This window comes from Bombina bombina, chromosome 3, assembly GCF_027579735.1.
Source record: "Bombina bombina isolate aBomBom1 chromosome 3, aBomBom1.pri, whole genome shotgun sequence".
Taxonomy (NCBI): domain Eukaryota; kingdom Metazoa; phylum Chordata; class Amphibia; order Anura; family Bombinatoridae; genus Bombina; species Bombina bombina.
Window position 1 is genome coordinate 582,736,009 of NC_069501.1, and position 26,362 is coordinate 582,762,370.

Consider the following 26,362-nt stretch of genomic DNA (forward strand, 5'->3'; position numbering starts at 1 on the left):
GGGGCATGCCCCGCAAAGGGCCCTGTTCAGGACTGGTAAGGTAAAAGAGCTTTTAAATTTATTAATTTAGAATAGGGTAGGGCATTTTTTTATTTTGGGGGTCTTTGTTATTTTATTAGGGGGCTTAGAGTAGGTTTAATTAGTTTAAAATTGTTGTAATATTTTTCTTATGTTTGTAAATATTTTTTTATTTTTTGTAACTTAATTCTTTTTTATTTTTTGTACTTTAGTTAGTTTATGTAATTGTAGTTATTTGTAGAAATTGTATTTAATTTATTTATTGATAGTGTAGTGTTAGGTTTTATTGTAGGTAATTGTAGGTATTTTATTTAATTAATTTATTGATAGGGTAGTGTTAGGTTTAATTATAACTTAGGTTAGGACTTATTTTACAGGTAATTTTGTTATTATTTTAACTAGGTAACTATTAAATAGTTCTTAACTATTTAATAGCTATTGTACCTGGTTAAAATAATTACAAAGTTGCCTGTAAAATAAATATTAATCCTAAAATAGCTACAATATAATTATAATTTATAGTGTAGCTATATTAGGATTAATTTTACAGGTAAGTATTTAGCTTTAAATAGGAATAATTTATTTAATAAGAGTTAATTAATTTCGTTAGATTTAAATTATATTTAAGTTAGGGGGGTGTTAGTGTTAGGCTGAAAGGAAAGATTGTGGGTGGCGCCAGTGAAGGCTAACTGTGAGAGTAATTGATTTATGGTGGGGAATATGTCTAAAAGTGTGAGTCACAATTTCCAAAAAATATAAAAGTATATATATAAATCACAACTATACCTATTGTAAAAAGAGATTATTTATAATATTACCAAACTAATTCAGCTCTAAGGACAATAAAAAATAATCCTAAAAAACAAGTTATTTAAATAAATCGATAATATTTTATTTTAATACATTGACTAGTCAAAACATTAGGATATTTAGAGTAGAATTGCACCGGTGCCCCTAAAATAATTAGTATTAAAAAATCTAATAGAACAATAATTCCTAAAAAACAATTCCTAAAACACAATATAATATACTTATTCCTAAAACACAATTTATTATACTTATCAAACAATCTAAAATAAAGAACATAAGATGAGAGGTGATTCGTGTGATGCAGGTTAGTGGAAGTATAATACAGATACCAGCTGTCAAAGTCCCTTTTAGTAACCTTGCAGCGATAACATTAGTCAGATTCTGATTTACTCCTATTCCGGATAAGTGTAATAAAGTTGCAACTTTGTTACATCAAATTTGTTACATCAAATTAGCCCGGGCTGATCTTTTTCAGTATTGATGCATGTAAGATAAATCTAGTATGCTGAATCTGGGTCTCAGCGATATTGGCAAGCTTTTGTATTTTCAGTTCTTACTCACCAAATATCCCCTCAGTGTAGCACAGTCTGGTTTCACTGTTGTATAACCGCCAGGCTATCTCACCAACAGTTGGACTTTCCTTCTTAATTTGCGACAAATACCGATCAGCAGTTTCTTCGCTTTAATACTTGAAAATCCTCAAAGGGTATAACGATCCGTTTGCAGAAGTGCGCGCACTTATTTTGAAATTGCCGCTCCTACCGTTCAACCAATCTGTCTTCCTTTTGTTTGCACAGATCCTGGCTTCTTGGTATACGGTTCTGGGAGCACAATGATGGTACATACAGGCTCTCAATCAGCCTCTCCTTGCTTTGCACAAAGCTCACAGGTGCTTTCGATCAGTGGAAGTGAGTTATACAGCAAGTCAATCCTAGCACTGGAAAAGTTTATGTAAAGTACTCCCTTGTTCAAAGCTGTGCTTCCAGGATGCAAATGAATGAACGCCACTAGTGTTAGGGTTAGACTTAGCTTTAGGGGTTAATCCATTTATTATAGTAGCGATGAGCTCCGGTCGTCAGATTAGGGGTTAATAATTGAAGTTAGGTGTCGGCGATGTTAGGGAGGGCAGATTAGGGGTTAATACTATTTATGATAGGGTTAGTGAGGCGGATTAGGGGTTAATAACTTTATTATAGTAGCGCTCAGGTCCGCTCGGCAGATTAGGGGTTAATAAGTGTAGGCAGGTGTCGGCGACGTTGAGGGGGGCAGATTAGGGGTTAATAAATATAATATAGGGGTCGGCGGTGTTAGGGGCAGCAGATTAGGGGTACATAAGGATAACGTAGGTGGCGGCGCTTTGCGGTCGGCAGATTAGGGGTTAATTATTGTAAGTAGCTGGCGGCGACGTTGTGGGGGGCAGGTTAGGGGTTAATAAATATAATATAGGGGTCGGCGGGGTTAGGGGCAGCAGATTAGGGGTACATAGGGATAATGTAAGTTGCGGCGGTTTACGGAGCGGAAGATTAGGGGTTAATAATATAATGCAGGGGTCAGCGATAGCGGGGGCGGCAGATTAGGGGTTAATAAGTGTAAGGTTAGGGGTGTTTAGACTCGGGGTACATGTTAGAGTGTTAGGAGCAGACGTAGGAAGTGTTTCCCCATAGGAAACAATGGGGCTGCGTTAGGAGCTGAACGCTGCTTTTTTGCAGGTGTTAGGTTTTTTTTAAGCTCAAACAGCCCCATTGTTTCCTATGGGAGAATCGTGCACGAGCACGTTTTTGAGGCTGGCCGCGTCCGTAAGCAACTCTGGTATCGAGAGTTGCATTTGCGGTAAAAATGCTCTACGCTCCTTTTTTGGAGCCTAACGCAGCATTTTTTTGAACTCTCGATACCAGAGTTAATTTTATGGTGCGGCCAGAAAAAAGCCTGCGTAGCGTTAACAGCCCATCTACCGCCAAACTCCAAATCTAGGCCTTAGAGATTTTTAAGACACATTGGTAAATCCTAAAGGATTTAATCTGAACAGCTACAGCAGGAAACAGAATATTGTATGTTTTTCTTATTTCTACACTTTTTGTGCACAGTTATTGGATACAATTTGCTCTTTTTTTGCTTTGTCTTACACTTCTGTTTATACTTTGATTTCATGAATCGTGCTTCTGGACAGTATTATTCATGTTTCTCCCTGTGTATACTGCGGTATGTGTAACTGTCCAGATAAACATGAGCTGATCTAGTGACCTTAGCTGTAATTTAAATAAATCGCAATCTTATTTTTTTTTAAAAACACACACAAATTGAATTTTTTCCCTAGAAAAATCAAGTGTTGGGATCAGAAAACTGGATTTCACCCTGTTACTCCTAAAATATTTAAAAGAAGCGTTTCACTTTTCAATCATGCTGCCTCCATATTAATATAAAATGACATTAGCAAAATATTCCTGTTTATCACAAGGGCACATTAAAGTGATATCATCTGAATGGTTTTCCTACTCATTAATTTTCTCCCACCCAACCTTTGCCTGTGAAGGCTCTAGGCAGCAACACTTTTTTTCTATAAAATTTTTATTGGATTCAATTCATTCTGAAAATGTCTCTTATGCAGTAAACGGATGCAATTTAAAGCCCCGTTAAGCACAATCTGTAAAATTCATACTGAGCAAGCTATCATTCCTGCCTTTCATTTCTAGCAGTGGTGTCCATGTAAATGAAAATCATCCACTTCTTCAGATCACAATATTTTTGTCAAGCATACTATTGTCATGGATTAGCTTCTTAATAAACTGTGTGTGAGCTCTGTTTCAAGTATGGTGTTACAATGAGAAAACTTGCACGGTTACAGCCTTTTCTGAAGCAGTTTTAAAGATACGGATGAGGGGGTTCTATTGGTGCATATAAAGTAAGTAAACAAAGCTTGCTGCACCCCATCTGACACTTTCCTACTAATCTTAAATCAACATTTTGTTCTTTGTTTCTTTTAAAGGGTTAGATTATGAGTGGAGTGCTAATTAGTGTTCCTGCTTGTGCATAAGCGTTGCTAGACCGTGCGTATTACAAGTTAAAAGTAAAAAGTTTGAATGCTAACTAAATATCGCGAACGCGTTGACTTCTTCTCTCCCATAGAGGTCAATGGAGAGCGCAGAAGAAAAAAACTTAACACCTATCATTTGCCCGCTAACCCCATTAGAGTTATGAATACTTCACATTGCAATGTTCTTCACTTACAGAACAAAGTACTTTTTATTGTAAATACATATTTCTATATATACCTATTCCTGTATAACTGTTCCTGTATATCTATTCCTGTGGATATATAGATATAGATATCTATTCTACATTAACAGATATATATGGAAATATATATTTAATAATAAAAATGACATTATTTTCTATGTTAAGAACCTAGAAATGTAAAATATGTGTAACGCGCATCTGGGTTCGTGATTTAGGTCTAACGCGTGGTCAGGATAGTGCACATAAAGAATTGCTAACTTAAATGTGCATTATTGAAATATTAAATCTAAAATATGAAAAAAATATTTATAACAATTTTTAAAAATTAGTGTAATTGTTCTTTTAAGTTCTGTTTAATGCAACTTTTTCTTCCCCTACCCTTTATGCGAGCTCTCAAGTCACGCAAATCTGACGAGTGGAAATCACAATTGCGCTTAAGCGAACACATTTACCTTTAACTCGTAATACATGCACCATTTCCTATGTGCGCAAAAATCAGAAAAAAATCTATATCGCTTGCGCACAACAGTTAGCAATCTAGCCCAAAGTAGGGTATTTTAAAATGTACTACATGTTTTATAATGTTTTATAATGTTTTATAATTTTTTTTTGTAATTGTGTGTAAAACAGATGGTTGTGTACTGTTCAGCTTCCATCTCACAGACCAGTATTGCACCAATATGTACTTCCTGTTAGTATCAAAATCAAAAGAAACTGCTTTAATATAACGCTTGTACTAAATATTGTCATTACTTTTACATGTTGATGTATGATATAAATGTGTAGAACTGACTGTTCATTTACACCCGCTGCTTTTATAACAGTCCCATCCCTTTTGCCAAGGACTTCTGTATCAGTTCATTTACTGATTTCACATACACACACTCTAATGTTAGAAAGAATAAATATTACAGTATTATTAATCACTGATCTCACATAAACACACTCTAATGTTAGAAAGCATATATAGTACAGTATTATTAATCACTGGTCACACATACACACACTCTAATGTTAGAAAGCATATATAGTACAGTATTATTAATCACTGATCTCACATACACACACTCTCATGTTAGAAAGCATAAATAGTACAGTATTATTAATCACTGATCTCCCATACACACACTCTAATGTTAGAAAGCATAAATAGTACAGTATTATTAATCACTGATCTCACATACACACACTCTAATGTTAGAAAGCATAAATATTATAATATTATTAATCACTGATCTCACATACACACACTCTAATGTTAGAAAGCATAAATAGTACAGTATTATTAATCACTGATCTCACATACACACACTCTAATGTTAGAAAGCATAAATAGTACAGTACTATTAATCACTGATCTCACATACACACACTCTAATGTTAGAAAGCATAAATATTACAGTATTATTAATCACTGATCACACATATACACACTCTAATGTTAGAAAGCATAGATATCACAGTATTATTAATCACTGATCTCACATACACACACTCTAATGTTAGAAAGCATAAATATTACAGTATTATTAATCACTGATCTCACATACACACACTCAATGTTAGAAAGCATAAATATCACAGTATTATTAATCACTGATCTCACATACACACATTCTAATGTTAGAAAGCATAAATAGTACAGTATTATTAATCACTGATCTCACATACACACTCTAATGTTAGAAAGCATAAATATCACAGTATTATTAATCACTGATCTCACATACACACACTCTAATGTTAGAAAGCATAAATATTACAGTATTATTAATCACTGATCTCACATACACACACTCTAATGTTAGAAAGCATAAATATTACAGTATTATTAATCACTGATCTCACATACACACACTCTAATGTTAGAAAGCATAAATATCACAATATTATTAATCACTGATCTCACATACACGCACTCTAATGTTAGAAAGCATAAATATCACAGTATTATTAATCACTGATCTCACATACACACACTCTAATGTTAGAAAGCATAAATATTACAGTATTATTAATCACTGATCTCACATACACACACTCTAATGTTAGAAAGCATAAATATTACAGTATTATTAATCACTGATCTCACATACACACACTCTAATGTTAGAAAGCATAAATATCACAGTATTATTAATCACTGATCTCACATACACACACTCTAATGTTAGAAATCATAAATAGTACAGTATTATTAATCACTGATCTCACATACACACACACTAATGTTAGAAAGCATAAATAGTACAGAATTATTATTCACTGATCTCACATTCACACACTCTAATGTTAGAAAGCATAAATATTACAGTATTATTAATCACTGATCTCACATACACACACTCTAATGTTAGAAAGCATAAATAGTACAGTATTATTAATCACTGATCTCACATACACACACTCTAATGTTAGAAAGCATAAATAGTACAGTATTATTAATCACTGATCTCACATACACACTCTAATGTTAGAAAGCATAAATAGTACAGTATTATTAATCACTGATCTCACATACACGCACTCTAATGTTAGAAAGCATAAATAGTACAGTATTATTAATCACTGATCTCACATACACGCACTCTAATGTTAGAAAGCATAAATATCACAGTATTATTAATCACTGATCTCACATACACACACTCTAATGTTAGAAAGCATAAATATTACAGTATTATTAATCACTGATCTCACATACACACACTCTAATGTTAGAAAGCATAAATATTACAGTATTATTAATCACTGATCTCACATACACACACTCTAATGTTAGAAAGCATAAATATCACAATATTATTAATCACTGATCTCACATACACGCACTCTAATGTTAGAAAGCATAAATATCACAGTATTATTAATCACTGATCTCACATACACACACTCTAATGTTAGAAAGCATAAATATTACAGTATTATTAATCACTGATCTCACATACACACACTCTAATGTTAGAAAGCATAAATATTACAGTATTATTAATCACTGATCTCACATACACACACTCTAATGTTAGAAAGCATAAATATCACAGTATTATTAATCACTGATCTCACATACACACACTCTAATGTTAGAAATCATAAATAGTACAGTATTATTAATCACTGATCTCACATACACACACACTAATGTTAGAAAGCATAAATAGTACAGTATTATTATTCACTGATCTCACATTCACACACTCTAATGTTAGAAAGCATAAATATTACAGTATTATTAATCACTGATCTCACATACACACACTCTAATGTTAGAAAGCATAAATAGTACAGTATTATTAATCACTGATCTCACATACACACACTCTAATGTTAGAAAGCATAAATAGTACAGTATTATTAATCACTGATCTCACATACACACTCTAATGTTAGAAAGCATAAATAGTACAGTATTATTAATCACTGATCTCACATACACGCACTCTAATGTTAGAAAGCATAAATAGTACAGTATTATTAATCACTGATCTCACATACACACTCTAATGTTAGAAAGCATAAATAGTACAGTATTATTAATCACTGATCTCACATACACGCACTCTAATGTTAGAAAACATATATAGTACAGTATTATTAATCACTGATCTCACATACACACACTCTAATGTTAGAAAGCATAAATAGTACAGTATTATTAATCACTGATCTCACATACACACACTCTAATGTTAGAAAGCATAAATAGTACAGTATTATTAATCACTGATATCACATACACACTCTAATGTTAGAAAGCATAAATATTACAGTATTATTAATCACTGATCTCACATACACACACTCTAATGTTAGAAAGCATAAATATCACAGTATTATTAATCACTGATCTCACATACACACACTCTAATGTTAGAAAGCATAAATAGTAAAGTATTATTAATCACTGATCTCACATACACACACTCTAATGTTAGAAAGCATAAATAGTACAATATTATTAATCACTGATCTCACATTCACACACTCTAATATTAGAAAGCATAAATATTACAGTATTATTAATCACTGATCTCACATACACACACTCTAATGTTAGAAAGCATAAATAGTACAGTATTATTAATCCCTGATCTCACATACACACACTCTAATGTTAGAAAGCATAAATAGTACAGTATTATTAATCACTGATCTCACATACACACTCTAATGTTAGAAAGCATAAATAGTACAGTATTATTAATCACTGATCTCACATACACGCACTCTAATGTTAGAAAGCATAAATAGTACAGTATTATTAATCACTGATCTCACATACACACACTCTAATGTTAGAAAGCATAAATAGTACAGTATTATTAATCACTGATCTCACATACACACTCTAATGTTAGAAAGCATAAATAGTACAGTATTATTAATCACTGATCTCACATACACGCACTCTAATGTTAGAAGGCATAAATAGTACAGTATTATTAATCACTGATCTCACATACACACTCTAATGTTAGAAAGCATAAATAGTACAGTATTATTAATCACTGATCTCACATACACGCACTCTAATGTAAGAAAACATATATAGTACAGTATTATTAATCACTGATCTCACATACACACACTCTAATGTTAGAAAGCATATATAGTACAGTATTATTAATCACTGATCTCACATACACACACTCTAATGTTAGAAAACATATATAGTACAGTATTATTAATCAGTGATCTCACATACACACACTCTAATGTTAGAAAGCATAAATAGTACAGTATTATTAATCACTGATCTCAGATACACACACTCTAATGTTAGAAAGCATAAATAGTACAGTATTATTAATCACTGATCACACATACACACACTCTAATGTTAGAAAGCATAAATAGTACAGTATTATTAATAGAGCCGTATTACAGTAAGGAAGCAACTGACCAGAGCTACAAATACATATATCTTTATTCTTCTTGTACTGTTCTTCATGATATTACTAGACTGTCACTACACCAGCTCTTTTGTGAGTTAAAGGGACATGAAAACAATGTTTTTATCTCATGATTTAGATAGAGCAAATCATTTTAAACATCTTTCTAATTTAGTTCTCTATCAATTATATTTTCTTTGTTCTCCTGGTATATTTTATTAAAAAGCAGTGAGGTAAGATAAGGAGTGTGCATGAGTATGGAGCATTATATTGCAGTAGTTTTGCAAGAATGTTATCCATTTGCAAGAGCACTAGATGGCAGCACTACTTCCTGCCCTGTAGTGCTCCACACACCTACCTAGATATCTCTTCAACAAAGAATATCATGGGAACAATGCAAATTTGATAATAGAAGTATTTTTTAATTGTGTGCTCTGTTTGAATAAAAAAAAAGGATTTATATTCCTTTAAGAAATGTTTCTACAACTCCTTATTTAAAGTGGTACTGTCTAAAATTATACGTTAACTTTAAATTGACTGCAAAGTCAAAATTAAACTTTCTTGGTTTAGATAGCGATTAAAAAACAAACAAACAAACATTTTCCCACGACTGTTATATATTATGCAGACTCTCCCTATTCAATTACCTGGCACATACATTTCACAGATACAACAGCTGTTTAGCTCGTTCATTTGGAACAGACGCCCTCCTAGGATAAATAAAAACATAATGTTATGTCCAATAACCCAAGGGGGACTGGGAGTCCCAGATATCGACTCCTACCGAAAGTGCATATTTCTCCAAAGAATATTGGACTGGAGGATTCACAGGGGCCATAAGAGATGGATCTCTCTAGAAGAGAACCTAAATGTGGGCTTTAACCTTCCCTCTATCTGCTGGAACCCCAAGTTTCACTTACTTTGCAAACAAATTAGTAACCCAATTACACAAGAAACACTAAGAATTTGGGATTCTACTAATAAGACTAACCCATATTTGTCCTCCTGTCCAGGCCCATTGACATCAATTGTTCACAATAACGAGTTCTCTTTATTATCCTTAGTCAGGAACACGGAAACACAGATTAGGGACGAAGAAGTTTCGCTTATGTCCCTTACTAGTAATGACCAAATAAGATCCCAGGAACAGCTAGTGGACGCTGGCTATGGATGGGCTGAAAATTGGTTTACATACAGACGGACGCATCATTATATCACAACACATCAACACTTCTTAAACATGACACGATCATTGACCAACATTGAGAAAGTATACACTGCCACACCGCCAGTTAAACATAGCCTTTCACATATTTACAATATCCTCACCCAGTTGCCACCTGGCAACCTTCCTCGCTCTATTGAGATGTGGGAGAGGGAGCTAGGGATAGTTATTACTCCACAGACAGCGACAAGCATCTTCTACAACACCAAATCTGCCTCCACATCAGCGTCTATTAAGAAGCTAAATTATAAAATATTACATGGCTGGTATCTGACACCCAAAAGGATTCACAAGCTTTTCCCCCAATCCCCCAATCATTGCTGGCGATGTGGCCATGTAGGCAGTGGTTTGAGCCACATGTGGTGGTGGTGCTCCCAGATAAATATGCTGTGGCGATCCATAATTAATGAAATAGAATACATCTTTCATTCTGTTCTCCCGCTGGACCCTCTAGTATGGCTATTAAACAAGCCAGTCAAACTACCCCAACCCCACTTTAAGCCACTCCTAAAAATTATGATAAACAGTTTGAAGGTCCTTATAGCACAGAACTGGAGATCACCAGAGATTCCTTCCCTGTCCCTGTGGCGTAGCAAGGTCGCGGATCTGATTGAATTAGAAGAGTATGGCTCTTATCTACATGATAGGCGAGAACAATTCATTGAATTACAAGTGACTTGGGAAAATTATGTTAAAAATATAAAGTCTCAGCATGCACCACTCGACAACGATTAGAGATATAGGAATGTTACTCACACCGAGAAGGTTTACTTAGGAATACAGTTTATGCTTAGTTTTTAAGTTGGAGCTGAATACGTATTGAAATAGGCATCAAGACACCGCGGCAGTTGTTGTTATTATTAGATTTATATTGTTTGTTTTTATTTTTGTTAAGAAGAAGAAAAAGGTTAAAATGAGAATCCTAGACACATGACTTTTACTATTGAAACTCCCTAACACAGGGTGGCCCTGTCTTCCCCTGCAGCATTGACCAGACGATTGTTATTTTTGTATAATTCTGTATGCATATTGTGCTGATCTCTTTGTATTATGGATTCTTAATAAAAAATGACATGTAAAAAAAAAAAACAAACAAACAAACAAAAAACTTTCCAATTTACTTCTATTATAAAATTTGCTTTGTTCTTTGGTATCCTTTGTTGAAGAGTAAACCATGTTTGGCTAAGGAATGTGCATGTATCTTTCGCATTCTATGGCATTAGCTTGCAACAATGTGTAACACTACTGCCATAGAGAGCTAAAGACATATGCACATTCCTGAGTTCCGTTTTCTGTTTACCGTATTTGCTCTGCTAAATCTAATTTCCTTATAAAAAAAAGAATAATACCTATGTCTTCTATTATGCCTATAATTTTTAGTCGAGCAAAATAAATAATGAAAATGAATTACCAAATTTTCTCCCCCCCCATCAAATGCAGTTGTCTTTTTTTATTGGAAAGTTTACAGTAGTTTTCCTTTAAAATTTCCTTTAAATAATATAATTCAAAAATACTTTAAGCATAATCATTTAAAAGGATATTAAATGTCTCCTGCTTTTCTCACACTTCCTAGAGAGACCAAAAAGCACATTCTTTAACCTGCAGCTGCTACAATTCATTTGATGACTCAGATAGAGCATGCAAATACATATGCAATTTAGCGCTAGATTACAAGTGGAGCGCAAACATTTGCGCCTGAATGATAAGCGTATATCAAAAGACATTGCGCACCTCTGGCTTACAACTTGTATTACTAGTTAAAAGTAAATGCGTGAGTGCAATCGCGATTTACGCTAGAATGATTACCGCAACTTTAGAGCTCTGGTTAATTTTTTTCATGGAATTAATAGTGTCACAAAACACATCAAAAATACAATACAAAGTACGGTTACACTCATAACACCATCTAATAAAACATATTCACAAAAAATATTGCACACAAAAGTTATAATATGTGAACGTGCACGTGATATTCTAACTTCGTATTTTTGCGCTCATCGGGTAAGCGCAAGAGCGAAAACAGTTTACTTTCAGCTTTCAAAAATCTCAATTCTACTGCAATTAACACTCAGTCTGGCCCTTCTTGGTATATTTTTGGGCGATATCACAAAGCTAAAGATCAGTGGTGCATGGTGGATCTGGTGATGAACCTCACATTTTACTATCTATTCCTGCTTTTGTTGTTTTTTAAATTGATCCCCTTCTCCCTCCTTTGCTTCTCTCCTTGTCTTAGTTCTTAGAAGAACACTAGACATATTAAAGAGACTGAGGGGCCTAGTTATCAAGCCGTCAACCTCAAATACGCTGCGTATTCCGCAGCGTATTTGTGGCGAGGCTGATTCGCCATAGTTATCAAAGGCTCGAGACCGGCAAAAGTAGAATTTTGTGACGTAAACTTCGATCCGCCGGACTCAGTCCGACACAGATTGATTCTTACGTCACTCCAGATGTTCCGCACACAAGTGCGGCACAATCTCACTACTTTTGCTAGTTATCAAAAAACTAGCAGGTACGCTCGGCACTTTTACGGCCCAGCGTACCTGGTTTTCAAAGCGCCAGCCTGGAGGCGGCGGATCCCATAGGAATCAATGGGAGTCTGACCATAGCGAAAGTACAAGTTCGCTGCTGCCAGACATCCCATTCATTCCTATGGGAGCTGTCTACACCTAACACCCTAACATGTACCCCGAGTCTAAACACCGCTAATCTGACCCCCCCTACACCGCCGCAACTACATAAAGTTATTACCCCCTAAACCGTTGCTCCCGGAGCCCACCGCAACTATAATAAATGTATTAACCCCTAAACCGCCGCTCCCTGAACCCGCCGCAACCTATATTAAATGTATTAACCCCTATCCTGCCCCCCTACACCGTCGCCACCTATAATAAATTTATTAACCCCTATCCTGCCCCCCACTACGCCGCCGCCACTGTAATAAAATGATAAACCCCTAAACCTAAGTCTAACACTAACCCTAACGCCCCCCTAACTTAAATATTAATTAAATAAATCTAAATAAATTAACTCTTATTAACTAAATGAATCCTATTTAAAACTAAATACTTACCTTTAAAATAAACCCTAATATAGCTATAATATAAATAATAATTATATTGTAGCTATCTTAGGATTTATTTTTATTTTACAGGTACCTTTCAATTTATTTTAGCTAGTTAGAATAGTTATTAAATAGTTATTAACTATTTAATAACTACCTAGCTAAAATAATTACAAAATTACCTGTAAAATAAATCCTAACCTAAGTTACAATTAAACCTAATACTACACTATCATTAAATTAACTAAATAAACTACCTACAAATAACTACAATTAAATACAATTACATAAACTAACTAAAGTACAAAAAATAAAAAAAGCTAAGTTACAAAAAATAAAAAATTAAGTTACAAACATGTTAAAAATATTACAACAATTTTAAGCTACTTACACCTAATCTAAGCCCCCTAATAAAATAACAAACCCCCCCAAAATAAAAAAAATCCCTACCCTATTCTAAATTAAATAAATTTCAAAGCTCTTTTACCTTACCAGCCCTTAAAAGGGCCATTTGTGGGGGCATGCCCCAAAAAGTTCAGCTCTTTTGCCTGTAAAAGAAAAATACAACCCCCCCCAACATTAAAACCCACCACCCACATACCCCTAATCTAACCCAAACCCCCCTTACAAAAACCTAACACTAATCCCCTGAAGATCATCCTACCTTGAGTCGTCTTCACTCATCCGAGCCACCGATGGAACTGAAGAGGACATCCGGAGCGGAAGAAGTTAATCCTCCAAGCGGCACTGAAGAAATCTTCCATCCGATGAAGTCATCATCCATGCGGCGCTGAAGAAGTCTTCGATCCGGCCGATGTCATCTTCAAAGAGGCGCTGAAGAGGTCTTCTATCCGGGCGAAGTCATCTTCCAAGCCGGGTCTTGAATCTTCCTTCCGCCGACGCGGAACCACCTTCTTCACCGACGGACTACGACGAATGACGGCTCCTTTAAGGGACGTCATCCAAGATGGCGTCCCCTCAATTCCGATTGGCTGATAGGATTCTATCAGCCAATCGGAATTAAGGTAGGAAAAATCTGAGTGGCTGATGGAATCAGCCAATCAGATTGAGCTCGCATTCTATTGGCTGTTCCGATCAGCTAATAGAATGCGAGCTCAATCTGATTGGCTGATTGGATCAGCCAATCGGATTGAACTTGAATCTGATTGGCTGATTCCATCAGCCAATCAGATTTTTCCTACCTTAATTCCGATTGGCTGATAGAATCCTATCAGCCAATCGGAATTGAGGGGACGCCATCTTGGATGACGTCCCTTAAAGGAGCCGTCATTCGTCGTAGTCCGTCGGTGAAGAAGGTGGTTCCGCGTCGGCGGAAGGAAGATTCAAGACCCGGCTTGGAAGATGACTTCGCCCGGATAGAAGACCTCTTCAGCGCCTCTTTGAAGATGACATTGGCCGGATCGAAGACTTCTTCAGCGCCACATGGATGATGACTTCATCGGATGGAAGATTTCTTCAGCGCCGCTTGGAGGATTAACTTCTTCCGCTCCGGATGTCCTCTTCAGTTCCATCGGTGGCTCGGCTGAGTGAAGACGACTCAAGGTAGGATGATCTTCAGGGGATTAGTGTTAGGTTTTTGTAAGGGGGGTTTGGGTTAGATTAGGGGTATGTGGGTGGTGGGTTTTAATGTTGGGGGGGGTTGTATTTTTCTTTTACAGGCAAAAGAGCTGAACTTTTTGGGGCATGCCCCCACAAATGGCCCTTTTAAGGGCTGGTAAGGTAAAAGAGCTTTGAAATTTATTTAATTTAGAATAGGGTAGGGATTTTTTTTATTTTGGGGGGGTTTGTTATTTTATTAGGGGGCTTAGATTAGGTGTAAGTAGCTTAAAATTGTTGTAATATTTTTAACATGTTTGTAACTTAATTTTTTATTTTTTGTAACTTAGCTTTTTTTTTTTTTTGTACTTTAGTTAGTTTATGTAATTGTATTTAATTGTAGTTATTTGTAGGTAGTTTATTTAATTAATTTAATGATAGTGTAGTATTAGGTTTAATTGTAACTTAGGTTAGGATTTATTTTACAGGTAATTTTGTATTTCTTTTAGCTAGGTAGTTATTAAATAGTTAATAACTATTTAATAACTATTCTAACTAGCTAAAATAAATACAAAGATACCTGTAAAATAAATATAAATCCTAAGATAGCTATAATATAATTATTAATTACATTGTAGCTATCTTAGGGTTTATTTTACAGGTAAGTATTTATTTTTAAATAGGAATAATTTATTAAAGTATAGTGTAGTGTTAGGTGTAATTGTAACTTAGGTTAGGATTTATTTCACAGGTACATTTCTCTTTATTTTAGCTAGGTAAGCTATTAAATAGTTAATAACTATTTAATAGCTATTGTACCTGGTTAAAATAAATTGAAAGTTACCTGTAAAATAAATATAAATCCTAAGATAGCTACAATATAATTATTATTTATATTGTAGCTATATTAGGGTTTATTTTAAAGGTAAGTATTTAGTTTTAAATAGGATTCATTTAGTTAATAAGAGTTAATTTATTTAGATTTATTTAATTAATATTTAAGTTAGGGGGGCCTTAGGGTTAGGGTTAGACTTAGGTTTAGGGGTTAATCATTTTATTACATTGGCGGCGGCGTAGTGGGGGGCAGGATAGGGGTTAATAAATTTATTATAGGTGGCGACGGTGTAGGGGGGGCAGATTAGGGGTTACTAGGTATAATGTAGGTGGCAGCGGTGTCCGGGAGCGGCGGTTTAGGGGTTAATACATTTATAAGATTTGCGGCAGGGTCTAGGAGCGGCGGTTTAGGGGTTAATACATTTATAAGAGTTGCGGCAGGGTCTAGGAGCGGCGGTTTAGGGGTTAATACATTTATAAGAGTTGCGGCAGGGTCTAGGAGCGGCGGTTTAGGGGTTAGTAACTTTATATAGTTGCGGGGGGCTCCGGGGGCGCTGGTATAGGGATAGAACAGTGTAGTTTAGTGTGAGTGCTTAGTGACAGGCTAGCAATAAAGCTGGGAAAAAGCCGAAGGGCAGCGAGATCGGATGAGTGATAACTCTCACAGTCCGCTGCTCATCGCCCGGCGGCTTTTTGACAGCTTTATTTGATAACTTAGGCGTATTTTTTTCAGGTCCGCGGCGGCGAAGGTAGGCGAGCTTAGGCGGACGTATTGGGCCGGCGAAGCCAGAAAAGTAGACGGCTTGATAACTAGCCCCCTGATTGCCTTGCTAATTCCGGTAGCTATTGCTACTATTCACATGACCAAATGCATCCAATCATAGTACACAGTGGATGGCTATATGTTTCCAGTGCACCTGCCTGTCCTGAGCTGTGCTCTGTATTTCCCCTTTCTCAATGTCAGATACCTTATGCTTTGTTCATGCTACAAGTTTAGAACAGTAGATGTATTAAGGGTTAGGTAAGGAAAATATATCAAAAAATGTAGCATGTCCAGATTAAGGGGCAGTCATGTAGCCCAGACAAGATCAAGGGTTAAGACACAATGCTTAATCTACTGCATCTTTTCAGGATGCTAATGCATCAGCAATACATTTGTTTTTAACCTTGATGCATCCGTAGAAGATTGTGAATGTAATATAAACCTCTTTGGCACTGGAATAGAATAATGAAAGTGTTCAAGTCTGTACAGAATTTAGTAATAATAAACATAATTTTAATTGAATAATGGGTGATCAAACTAATATTGCTTTTGACTTATGGGTCACTGACTTAATGCTATCTACAATATATTGATTAATGCCTACAAAGCAACAATACACTCTTAAAACAGTAAGGGCTAGACTACAAGTGGAGCGCTAACAGTTACATGGGTAACTGGGTTTATTGGGGATGTTTCTGCGCGTCGGGTTTTTGCTTCTATTACAAGTTGAAAGTAAACACGGTCGCAATTCAGTACAATGAATTTATCGTGCGTTGGGTTAGCACAAACTAAGAGCTCTGATTAACTGTTTCGTGAAACAAAAAAAGTGTAACAAAACACATGAAAAATACATTACAAATTACAGTTACACTCATCTAAGTAAAATGATTTAAAACAATATATTGCACAAAAAAGTTATAAAGATTCAAAGAGATGAGGTTTCAGGTCTTAGGAAAAAAGACAAGCAAAGGGCTTTAACAAAAAGATACATACATATCCATCTCTAAAGTATGTGTGTATATATATATATATGTATATATATATATATATATATATATATATATATATGTGCGTGTACATGTGTATTTATATGTGTACAGGGAGGGCAGAATTATTAGGCAAGTTGTATTTTTGAGGATTAATTTTATTATTGAACAACAACCATGTTCTCAATGAACCCAAAAAACTCATTAATATCAAAGCTGAATAGTTTTGGAAGTAGTTTTTAGTTTGTTTTTAGTTATAGCTATTTTAGGGGGATATCTGTGTGTGCAGGTGACTATTACTGTGCATAATTATTAGGCAACTTAACAAAAAACAAATATATACCCATTTCAATTATTTATTTTTACCAGTGAAACCAATATAACATCTCAACATTCACAAATATAAATTTCTGACATTCAAAAACAAAACAAAAACAAATCAGTGACCAATATAGCCACCTTTCTTTGCAAGGATACTCAAAAGCCTGCCATCCATGGATTCTGTCAGTGTTTTGATCTGTTCACCATCAACATTGCGTGCAGCAGCAACCACAGCCTCCCAGACACTGTTCAGAGAGGTGTACTGTTTTCCCTCCTTGTAAATCTCACATTTGATGATGGACCACAGGTTCTCAATGGGGTCCAGATCAGGTGAACAAGGAGGCCATGTCATTAGATTTTCTTCTTTTATACCCTTTCTTGCCAGCCACGCTGTGGAGTACTTGGACGCGTGTGATGGAGCATTGTCCTGCATGAAAATCATGTTTTTCTTGAAGGATGCAGACTTCTTCCTGTACCACTGCTTGAAGAAGGTGTCTTCCAGAAACTGGCAGTAGGACTGGGAGTTGAGCTTGACTCCATCCTCAACCCGAAAAGGCCCCACAAGCTCATCTTTGATGATACCAGCCCAAACCAGTACTCCACCTCCACCTTGCTGGCGTCTGAGTCGGACTGGAGCTCTCTGCCCTTTACCAATCCAGCCACGGGCCCATCCATCTGGCCCATCAAGACTCACTCTCATTTCATCAGTCCATAAAACCTTAGAAAAATCAGTCTTGAGATATTTCTTGGCCCAGTCTTGACGTTTCAGCTTGTGTGTCTTGTTCAGTGGTGGTCGTCTTTCAGCCTTTCTTACCTTGGCCATGTCTCTGAGTATTGCACACCTTGTGCTTTTGGGCACTCCAGTGATGTTGCAGCTCTGAAATATGGCCAAACTGGTGGCAAGTGGCATCTTGGCAGCTGCACGCTTGACTTTTCTCAGTTCATGGGCAGTTATTTTGCGCCTTGGTTTTTCCACACGCTTCTTGCGACCCTGTTGACTATTTTGAATGAAACGCTTGATTGTTCGATGATCACGCTTCAGAAGCTTTGCAATTTTAAGAGTGCTGCATCCCTCTGCAAGATATCTCACTATTTTTGACTTTTCTGAGCCTGTCAAGTCCTTCTTTTGACCCATTTTGCCAAAGGAAAGGAAGTTGCCTAATAATTATGCACACCTGATATAGGGTGTTGATGTCATTAGACCACACCCCTTCTCATTACAGAGATGCACATCACCTAATATGCTTAATTGGTAGTAGGCTTTCGAGCCTATACAGCTTGGAGTAAGAAAACATGCATAAAGAGGATGATGTGGTCAAAATACTCATTTGCCTAATAATTCTGCACTCCCTGTATATATGTATTTACAGAATATATAAATAGACATATATAAATGCATTGGAGCCCTTTGCAGTCAAGTATATGAAAACACGCAAAAGTATATTTATGCAATATTAATTTTTAATAAAATGTTATACTGTGTATTTAATTTAAATATTTAATGTTCCAATGTTCTGCACATATATAATCTATTTATTATTAAATAGATATTTATATATATATATATATATATATATATATATATATATATATAGTATATATATATATATATATATATATATATATACTGTATATATATATATATATATATATATATATAAAACTATGCCTATATATAATCATCTATGTATAGGTATAGATATATTTTGTACCAAAATACCATTATATATATATATATATATATATATATATATATATAGAGAGAGAGAGAGAGAGAGATATGTATTTAAGAACAAATATAACATATTCTGCTATGTGAAGAACATTGGAATGTTAAATATTCATATTGGAGGTTAAGGAGTTAATAGGTAAATTAGGTTTAATGCGTTGTGGGGGGTGACGGATTAGGGGTTAATAGACATATTAGGGAGTTTGCAATGTTGTGGTTTGCGGATTTAGGGGTTTATAATTTTATTGGGTATTTTTTTTTTTAAAATTCTTAATACTTTGTGCGGGCGTTTAGTTTATTTTTTTTTAATAGTTTGTACGGGTGGTGTGTTTTTAAAAAAAGAAAACTTATTGCGGACGGTTAGTTTTTTTTTTTTTATTACTTATTGCGGATGGTTAGTTTTTTTTTTAAAACTTTTTGTGGACGGTTATTTTTTTTTTTTGTAATGCTTCATTTGCATTTGATGCATCACATTTTCGGAATCCACCGGGATGCAGCTTATATAATATATAATACATTTGCTGCAGCCAGGTGAATTCTTTTGGCTGCGCACGCAGCCAACATTCTGTTGGCTGCCTCGCGCTGCCAACATTCTGTTGGCTGCCTCGCGCTGCCAACATTTGTTTGAGTATGCGTGCGCAACTGCCAACAGCAACGGATGCGTTACAAATGCGATTATAGTATAGATAATAAATATCAGCTAGATTACGAGTTTTGCGTTATGATTGAAAAAGCAGCGTTATTGAACATAACGCTGCTATTACAAGTCTTGTCACGCAACGTCAGTACCGCACTTTTAAAAAAGTCCATTTTGAATGGGACTCCCATAATGCTGGTATTACGAGTTTGAAAAAAAAAGTGAGCGGTACACTCTATAACCACAAGATCCATACCGTCATCTAAAGTCAGTAGTTATGAGTTTTATGCTACAAATCTGTAACATAAAACTCATAACTAAGCTGTCACAAAGTGCACTAACACCCATAAACTACCTATTAACCCCTAAACCAAGGCCCTCCCACATTGCAAACACTTTAATAATTGTATTAACCTCTAATCTGCCACTCTGTACATCACCGTCGCTATAATAAACCTATTAATCCCTAAACCGCAAGCCCCACAACAAAATAAACTAAAAAAAATATTAACCCCTAAAAAAATGTTTTAACCCATATTCCACCGATCCCCGACATCGTCGCCACTATAATAAAGTTATTAACCCCTAAACCACAGCCCTCCTGCATCGCAAACACTATTTATATATTATTAACCCCTAATCTGTTGTCCGCCCACACCGCTATAATAAACCTATTAATTCCTAAACCGCAAGCCCCCTATAACAAAATATACTATAATAAACCTATTAACTACTAAACCTAATGACCCCCTAACTTTATATTAAAATTACAATTTCCCTATCTTAAATTAAATTAAAACTTACCTGTCATATTAAATAAATTAATTTTAAACTAACAATTAAACTATTATAATTATTGAACTAACTACCAATTAAATTCAACTAAACTACACATTAAAAAAATCCTAACACTACTCTAAAAATTATAAAAAGTATCTAATTACCAAAAAAATAAAACTAAATTACAAAAAAACAAACACTAAATTGCGAAAAATAAGAAACAAATGATCAAAAATAAAAAAAAGAATTACACCTAATCTAATAGCGTATTAAAATAAAAATACCCTAGCCTACAATAAACTACCAATGGCCCTTAAAAGGACTTTTTGTGGGCTTGCCCCAAATAAGTCAGCTCTTTTACCTGTAAAAAAATATAAACACCCCCCAACAGTAAAACCCACCACCCAACCAACCAACCCCCCCAAATAAAAAACCTATCTAAAATAACCTAAGCTCCCCTTTGCCCTCAAAAGGTCATTTGTCTGGGCATTGCTCTTAAAGGGGCATTTAGTTCTTTTACCTGCCCAGACCCTAATCTAAAAATAAAACCCACACAAAAAAAACTTAAATAAATCTAACACTAGCCCTTGACAATCCACTTACAGTTATTGAAGTCCTGTTTGAAGGATCCATCCAGCGGGCAAGAAGTCTTCATCCAGACGGCCTCTTCGATCTTCATCCAGTCAGAGAAGTCCTCATCCAGGCAGCAAGAAGTCTTCATCCAGACGGTATCTTCTATCTTCATCCATCTGGCGAGGAGTGGGTCCATCCTGAAGACATCCGGCATGGAGCATCCTCTTCATACGGTTGCCGCCGTAAAATGGAACTTCAATGCAAATGGAACTTCAATGGCATCCCTTGCATTCCTATTGGCTGAAAGATATTAATCAGACAATAGGATTAGAGCTGCTAAAATCCTATTGACTGTTCCAATCAGCCAATAGGATTGAGCTCTCATCCTATAGGCTGATTGGAACAGCCAATAGGATTTTAGCAGCTCTAATCCTATTGGCTGGTTGGAACAACCAATAAGATTTTAGCAGCTCTAATCCTATTGGCTGATTGAAATATTTCAGCCAATAGGAATGCAAGGGAAGCCATCATGGATGACGTCACTTGCATTGAAGTTCCATTTTACGGTGACAAACATATGAAGAGGATGCTCCGCGGCAGATGTTTTCAGGATGGACCCGCTCCGCGCCAGATGGATGAAAATAGAAGATGCCGTCTGGATGAAGACTTCTTGCCGCCTGGATTAGGAAGACTTCTCTAGCTGGATGAAGATCGAAGAGTCCGCCTGGATGGATCCTTCAAGTGGGACTTCAATAACTGTACGTGGATTTCAGGGTTTAGTGTTAGATTTATTTAAAAAAATTTTTGGTGGGTTTTATTTTTAGATTAGGATCTGGGCATGTAAAAGAGCTAAATGCCCTTTTAAGGGCAATGCCCATACAAATGCCCTTTTCAGGGCAATGGGGAGCTTAGGTTATTTTAGATAGGGTTTTTATTTGGGAGAGTTGGTTGGTTGGGTGGTGGGTTTTACTGTTGGGGGTGTTTGTATTTTTTTTACAGGTAAAAGAGCTGATTTATTTGGGGCAATGGTAGTTTATTGTAGGCTAGGGTTTTTTTTTTATTTTGGGGGGCTTTTTATTTTGATAGGGCTATTAGATTAGAATTCTTTTTTATTTTTGATAATTTGTTTCTTATTTTTTGTAATTTAGTGGGGGGTTTTATGTAATTTAGTTATTTTTATTTTTAGTAATTTTAGTGTTTATATTTTTTGGGAATGTTAGGTTTTAGTGTAAGGCAGGTTAGGTTTTATTTCACAGGTAAGTTTGTATTTATTTTTACTAGGTAGTTATTAAATAGTTAATAACTATTTACTAACTAGTCTACCTAGTTAAAATAAACACAAACTTACCTGTGAAATAAAAATAAAACTTAAGCTAGCTACAATAGAACTATTAGTTATATTGTAGCTAGCTTATGTATTATTTTACAGGTAAGTTTATATTTATTTTAAAACAGTTATTATTTAGTTAATAATTGTAACTTTAGTTTAGCTGTATTTTAATTCTGTTAAAGTTAGGGGGGTTAGGTTTAGGGTTAGGTTTAGGGGTTAATATAGTTTTATTTAGCTGGTTGCGATGTGGGCAGCTGGCGGTTTAGGGGTTAATAGGTTTATTTAGTTAATAATTGTAAATGTAATTTAGCTATATTTTTATTATGTTAAAGTTAGTGGGTGTTAGGGTTAGGTTTAGGGTTCTGTTAGGGTTACGTTAGGGTTAAGTTTAGGGGTTAATGGATTTATTTAGTGGTAGTGATGTGGGAGGCCAGAGGTTTCGGGGTTAAGAACTTTAGTATAGTGGCAGCGACATCTGGAGTGGCAGATTAGGGGTTTAAAACATTATTTAGGTGGCGGCGATGTTGGTGGGCGGCAGGTTAGGGGTTAATAACTGTAGGCAGGCATCGGCGATGTTGGGGCCAGCAAATTAGGGGTGTTTAGACTCAGGGTTTATGTTAGGGTGTTAGGTTTAAGCGTAACTTTTTATTTCCCTATAGACATCAATGGGGCTACATTAAGCAACTTTTCAATCCGTGATTGCAGGTGTTAGGCTTTTTTTTTGCCGGCTCTCCAAAATGATGTCTATGGGGAAATCATGCACGAGCACGTCATAGCAGCGCTTGCATTTGGGTGCGGTATGGAGCTCAACGCAACCATATCGCCTGCTTTTTTAAAACTCGTAATAGCAGCACTATAGGGAGGTGAAATAATCCCACTTTTGTGGCGGTTGTTAAAATCCCTATAACGCTCAAAACTCGTAATCTAGCTGTATGTATATAATACATTTTCCTCATACATCTAAAATATACACAAGCAAATTATAAAGTATGTATTGAAATATCACTTACATTCACCTAATGTTTCCACCTCAATGGTAGGACTGTAGCTCCCATAATCCTGAGAAGACGATGTGCGGATTTGAAAGACATAAATAGTCCCAGGTTTCAGGTTATGAATAGTTACTGTTGTCAGAGATGTTTTCACTGTGGAGTAACTTTGGTCCCTTTGATCCTGTGGCAGAATAAAAACAAGGCACGTTAGACACCCTTGAAATGATAATTACCTGCCTCTGATCTTGAGCTCAAAATATTTGTTGTTCAGTTTTGTTGCTTTTTCACACTCACATATAATAGCTCTTCAAATAGTATGTTTTCATACAAATATAATCACACCCTCATTGCAAATCACAAGGCAAAATCACTTTAAGATAAGAGAGTGAACCAAGGAAACAGGGAAGCTGTAGTGTATTGATGAAAGATAAATATACTGCAGCATCTTCTAAAAATAATTGCTTTCTGATCTTTTGCAAAATAAGTTAAAGGGACAGTAAATACCCTGTAATTGCAAGACATTTCTGCTGTGTAGCTATTGTATAACATACCAGCCAATCCTTAACATTTTTAAAACAAATTAACAATCTTTTCACAGCAATTATTTTTCATTACCCAAACTACACCTACTATTTACCTTATTTGGAGGAGCCCATCTGGGCTTTAGTCCACAGACAACAAGGCTAGCTGTCATAAAGTTAGTAAAAAGTTGTTTTGTATTGATATCTTATAGAGCAAATTAGGGACGGATAAGTAGCAGAGTTAGCAATGAGACATGAACAGGGTCCAATTTCACATTATGAAAATTAGAAACAGCTCAATTTTCAGAGCTATGTTACATGAAAAGGAGGCAAAATAAATAAGGGACATATATTGCAAAGTTGTTTCATTATACATAACTAAACATTTTAATAAAAATCTTAAGGTGTTTACTGATGAGAGAGATGTTTTTAAGATGAGAGAGATAGTCACAGAAAGAGTTTTGTTATCAAAGCATACATCTCATTACTAAAGGGAAGATAAAAGAAGGAGCTTTAAGTTACTTGAACATACTGATTTTATTCTTTGTAATATTAATCATAGATGTTTAAACTCTCTCCCAATTGTATGATAGTCACAATATAAGACTTCTTGGAACTACTAAAACATAAACACTGAAATGCATAGGACCATCCATGGAAGCCCCAAATCTCACATGGAAATATTTAGACTCTTTCCCTGTGCTAGCTAAACGTTGTCATTATGATTTAATCTAAATCATGCCCTATACATCATGGTCTTATTTTAGTTAACAGTTAGCTTACACTAAAATTGCAAACTTGAACGTGCATTACTGCAAAACATTGCTCAGAGAATCTAACTAATTAATGGTAACAAGCATAATGTCTTTAACAGTATATTGGATCATTAAATATTGAGGGGGAGGGGAGTTTTAATGGCCAAAAATGATGTGTCCCACCATATTGAAATGTCATCTTATCCTACCTTATATTAGCTTATATACCTTCTTTAAATTCTTATCTTATCTTCCTATCTTATCCTTTGTGGTAAAGAATATAGCAAGCTTGTAACGCCAGAGTCTAACCCTCCAGTCTTCAATTCAAGCATCTTAGAATTTTAAAGTTAAATAATTGAAAAGGTGGACAAAAGGAATAAAGAAAGGAAATTGCAAAGCTTTTGTACTGCATATAAGTAAATATTTTATATCACAATCTAAGTGTTTGATGTCCCTTTAAGTGTGATTGTTGTATGACAGCTTTAGTTTACTGGGACCCTTGCTGATAAGAGGCTCAATATTGATGCCTAGTTGTCCTCCTCTGAATTATTTCTCAGACATATACAGTGCTCTTGCAAAGCATTGAAACAATTATAATATACAATACTTTATCATTAATATTCCTTCTTCATGATCCCAAAGAAGAGTACATCTAATAATAACATTTCTTTATAATAGTAACTGTGATTAATTCCTCTAGATGGAATTAATACATTTTATAATGTGTCAGAAAATGTTGTGTAAATAGTTGCCAACTGAGTTTTGGGAGATATTTATTTTATCTTCCGTTTACCTTCTGTTTTCTGTTTCTCAGATGAAGCACTACCAAAATGGGAGCGTATGAAATAAACTATTATAGTTATGTATCAGTATCCTATATCCACATATCCCTAATGTTAATATTGAATTATTTCACCCCCTAAATAACACCTAGATTACAAGTTTTGCGCTATAGAGGGTGGGAACGAATGCAATAAAAGTTGCGTTATTTCACCCTCCATAGTGCTTCCATTACAAATCTCTAAAAAGCCACCTTGTGCGTGCGATATGGTGGTGATGAGCTCCATACCGCACAAAATCCAAGGGCTAAGAATACGTGCTTGTGCATGCTTTCCCCATAGACATCAATGGGGAGAGCGTGTTAGAAAAAAAACCTGACCCGCGGAATGAAAAAAGCTCCGCAACGCAACTCAATTGATGTCTATGGGGAAAAAAAGTTATGTTTAAACCTAACACCCTAACATAAACCCCATGTCTAAACTCCCCTAATCTGCTGCCCCGACATCTCCGACACCTAAATAAAGTTATTAACCCCTAATCTGCTGCTCCCAACATCGCCGCCTC

General features: G+C 35.3%; 1 protein-coding gene across 6 annotated transcripts in view; it reads right to left on the reverse strand.

The window, feature by feature from the left end:
* The window catches only part of EPHA10 (EPH receptor A10), a 1,001,793-nt gene that overhangs the window by 190,141 nt on the left and 785,290 nt on the right, over positions 1-26,362 (reverse strand). For 3 of the 6 annotated variants that reach the window (XM_053707150.1, XM_053707155.1, XM_053707151.1), the window contains exons 5-6: positions 23,757-23,923; positions 9,545-9,564 (exon numbers count right to left, since the gene is read on the reverse strand). In XM_053707150.1, the coding sequence (XP_053563125.1) occupies positions 9,545-9,564; positions 23,757-23,923 (187 nt within the window). Of the gene's footprint in view, positions 1-9,544; positions 9,565-15,546; positions 15,559-23,756; positions 23,924-26,362 lie in introns of all 6 variants that reach the window. The other 3 variants (XM_053707154.1, XM_053707156.1, XM_053707152.1) reach the window with 2 other exon arrangements.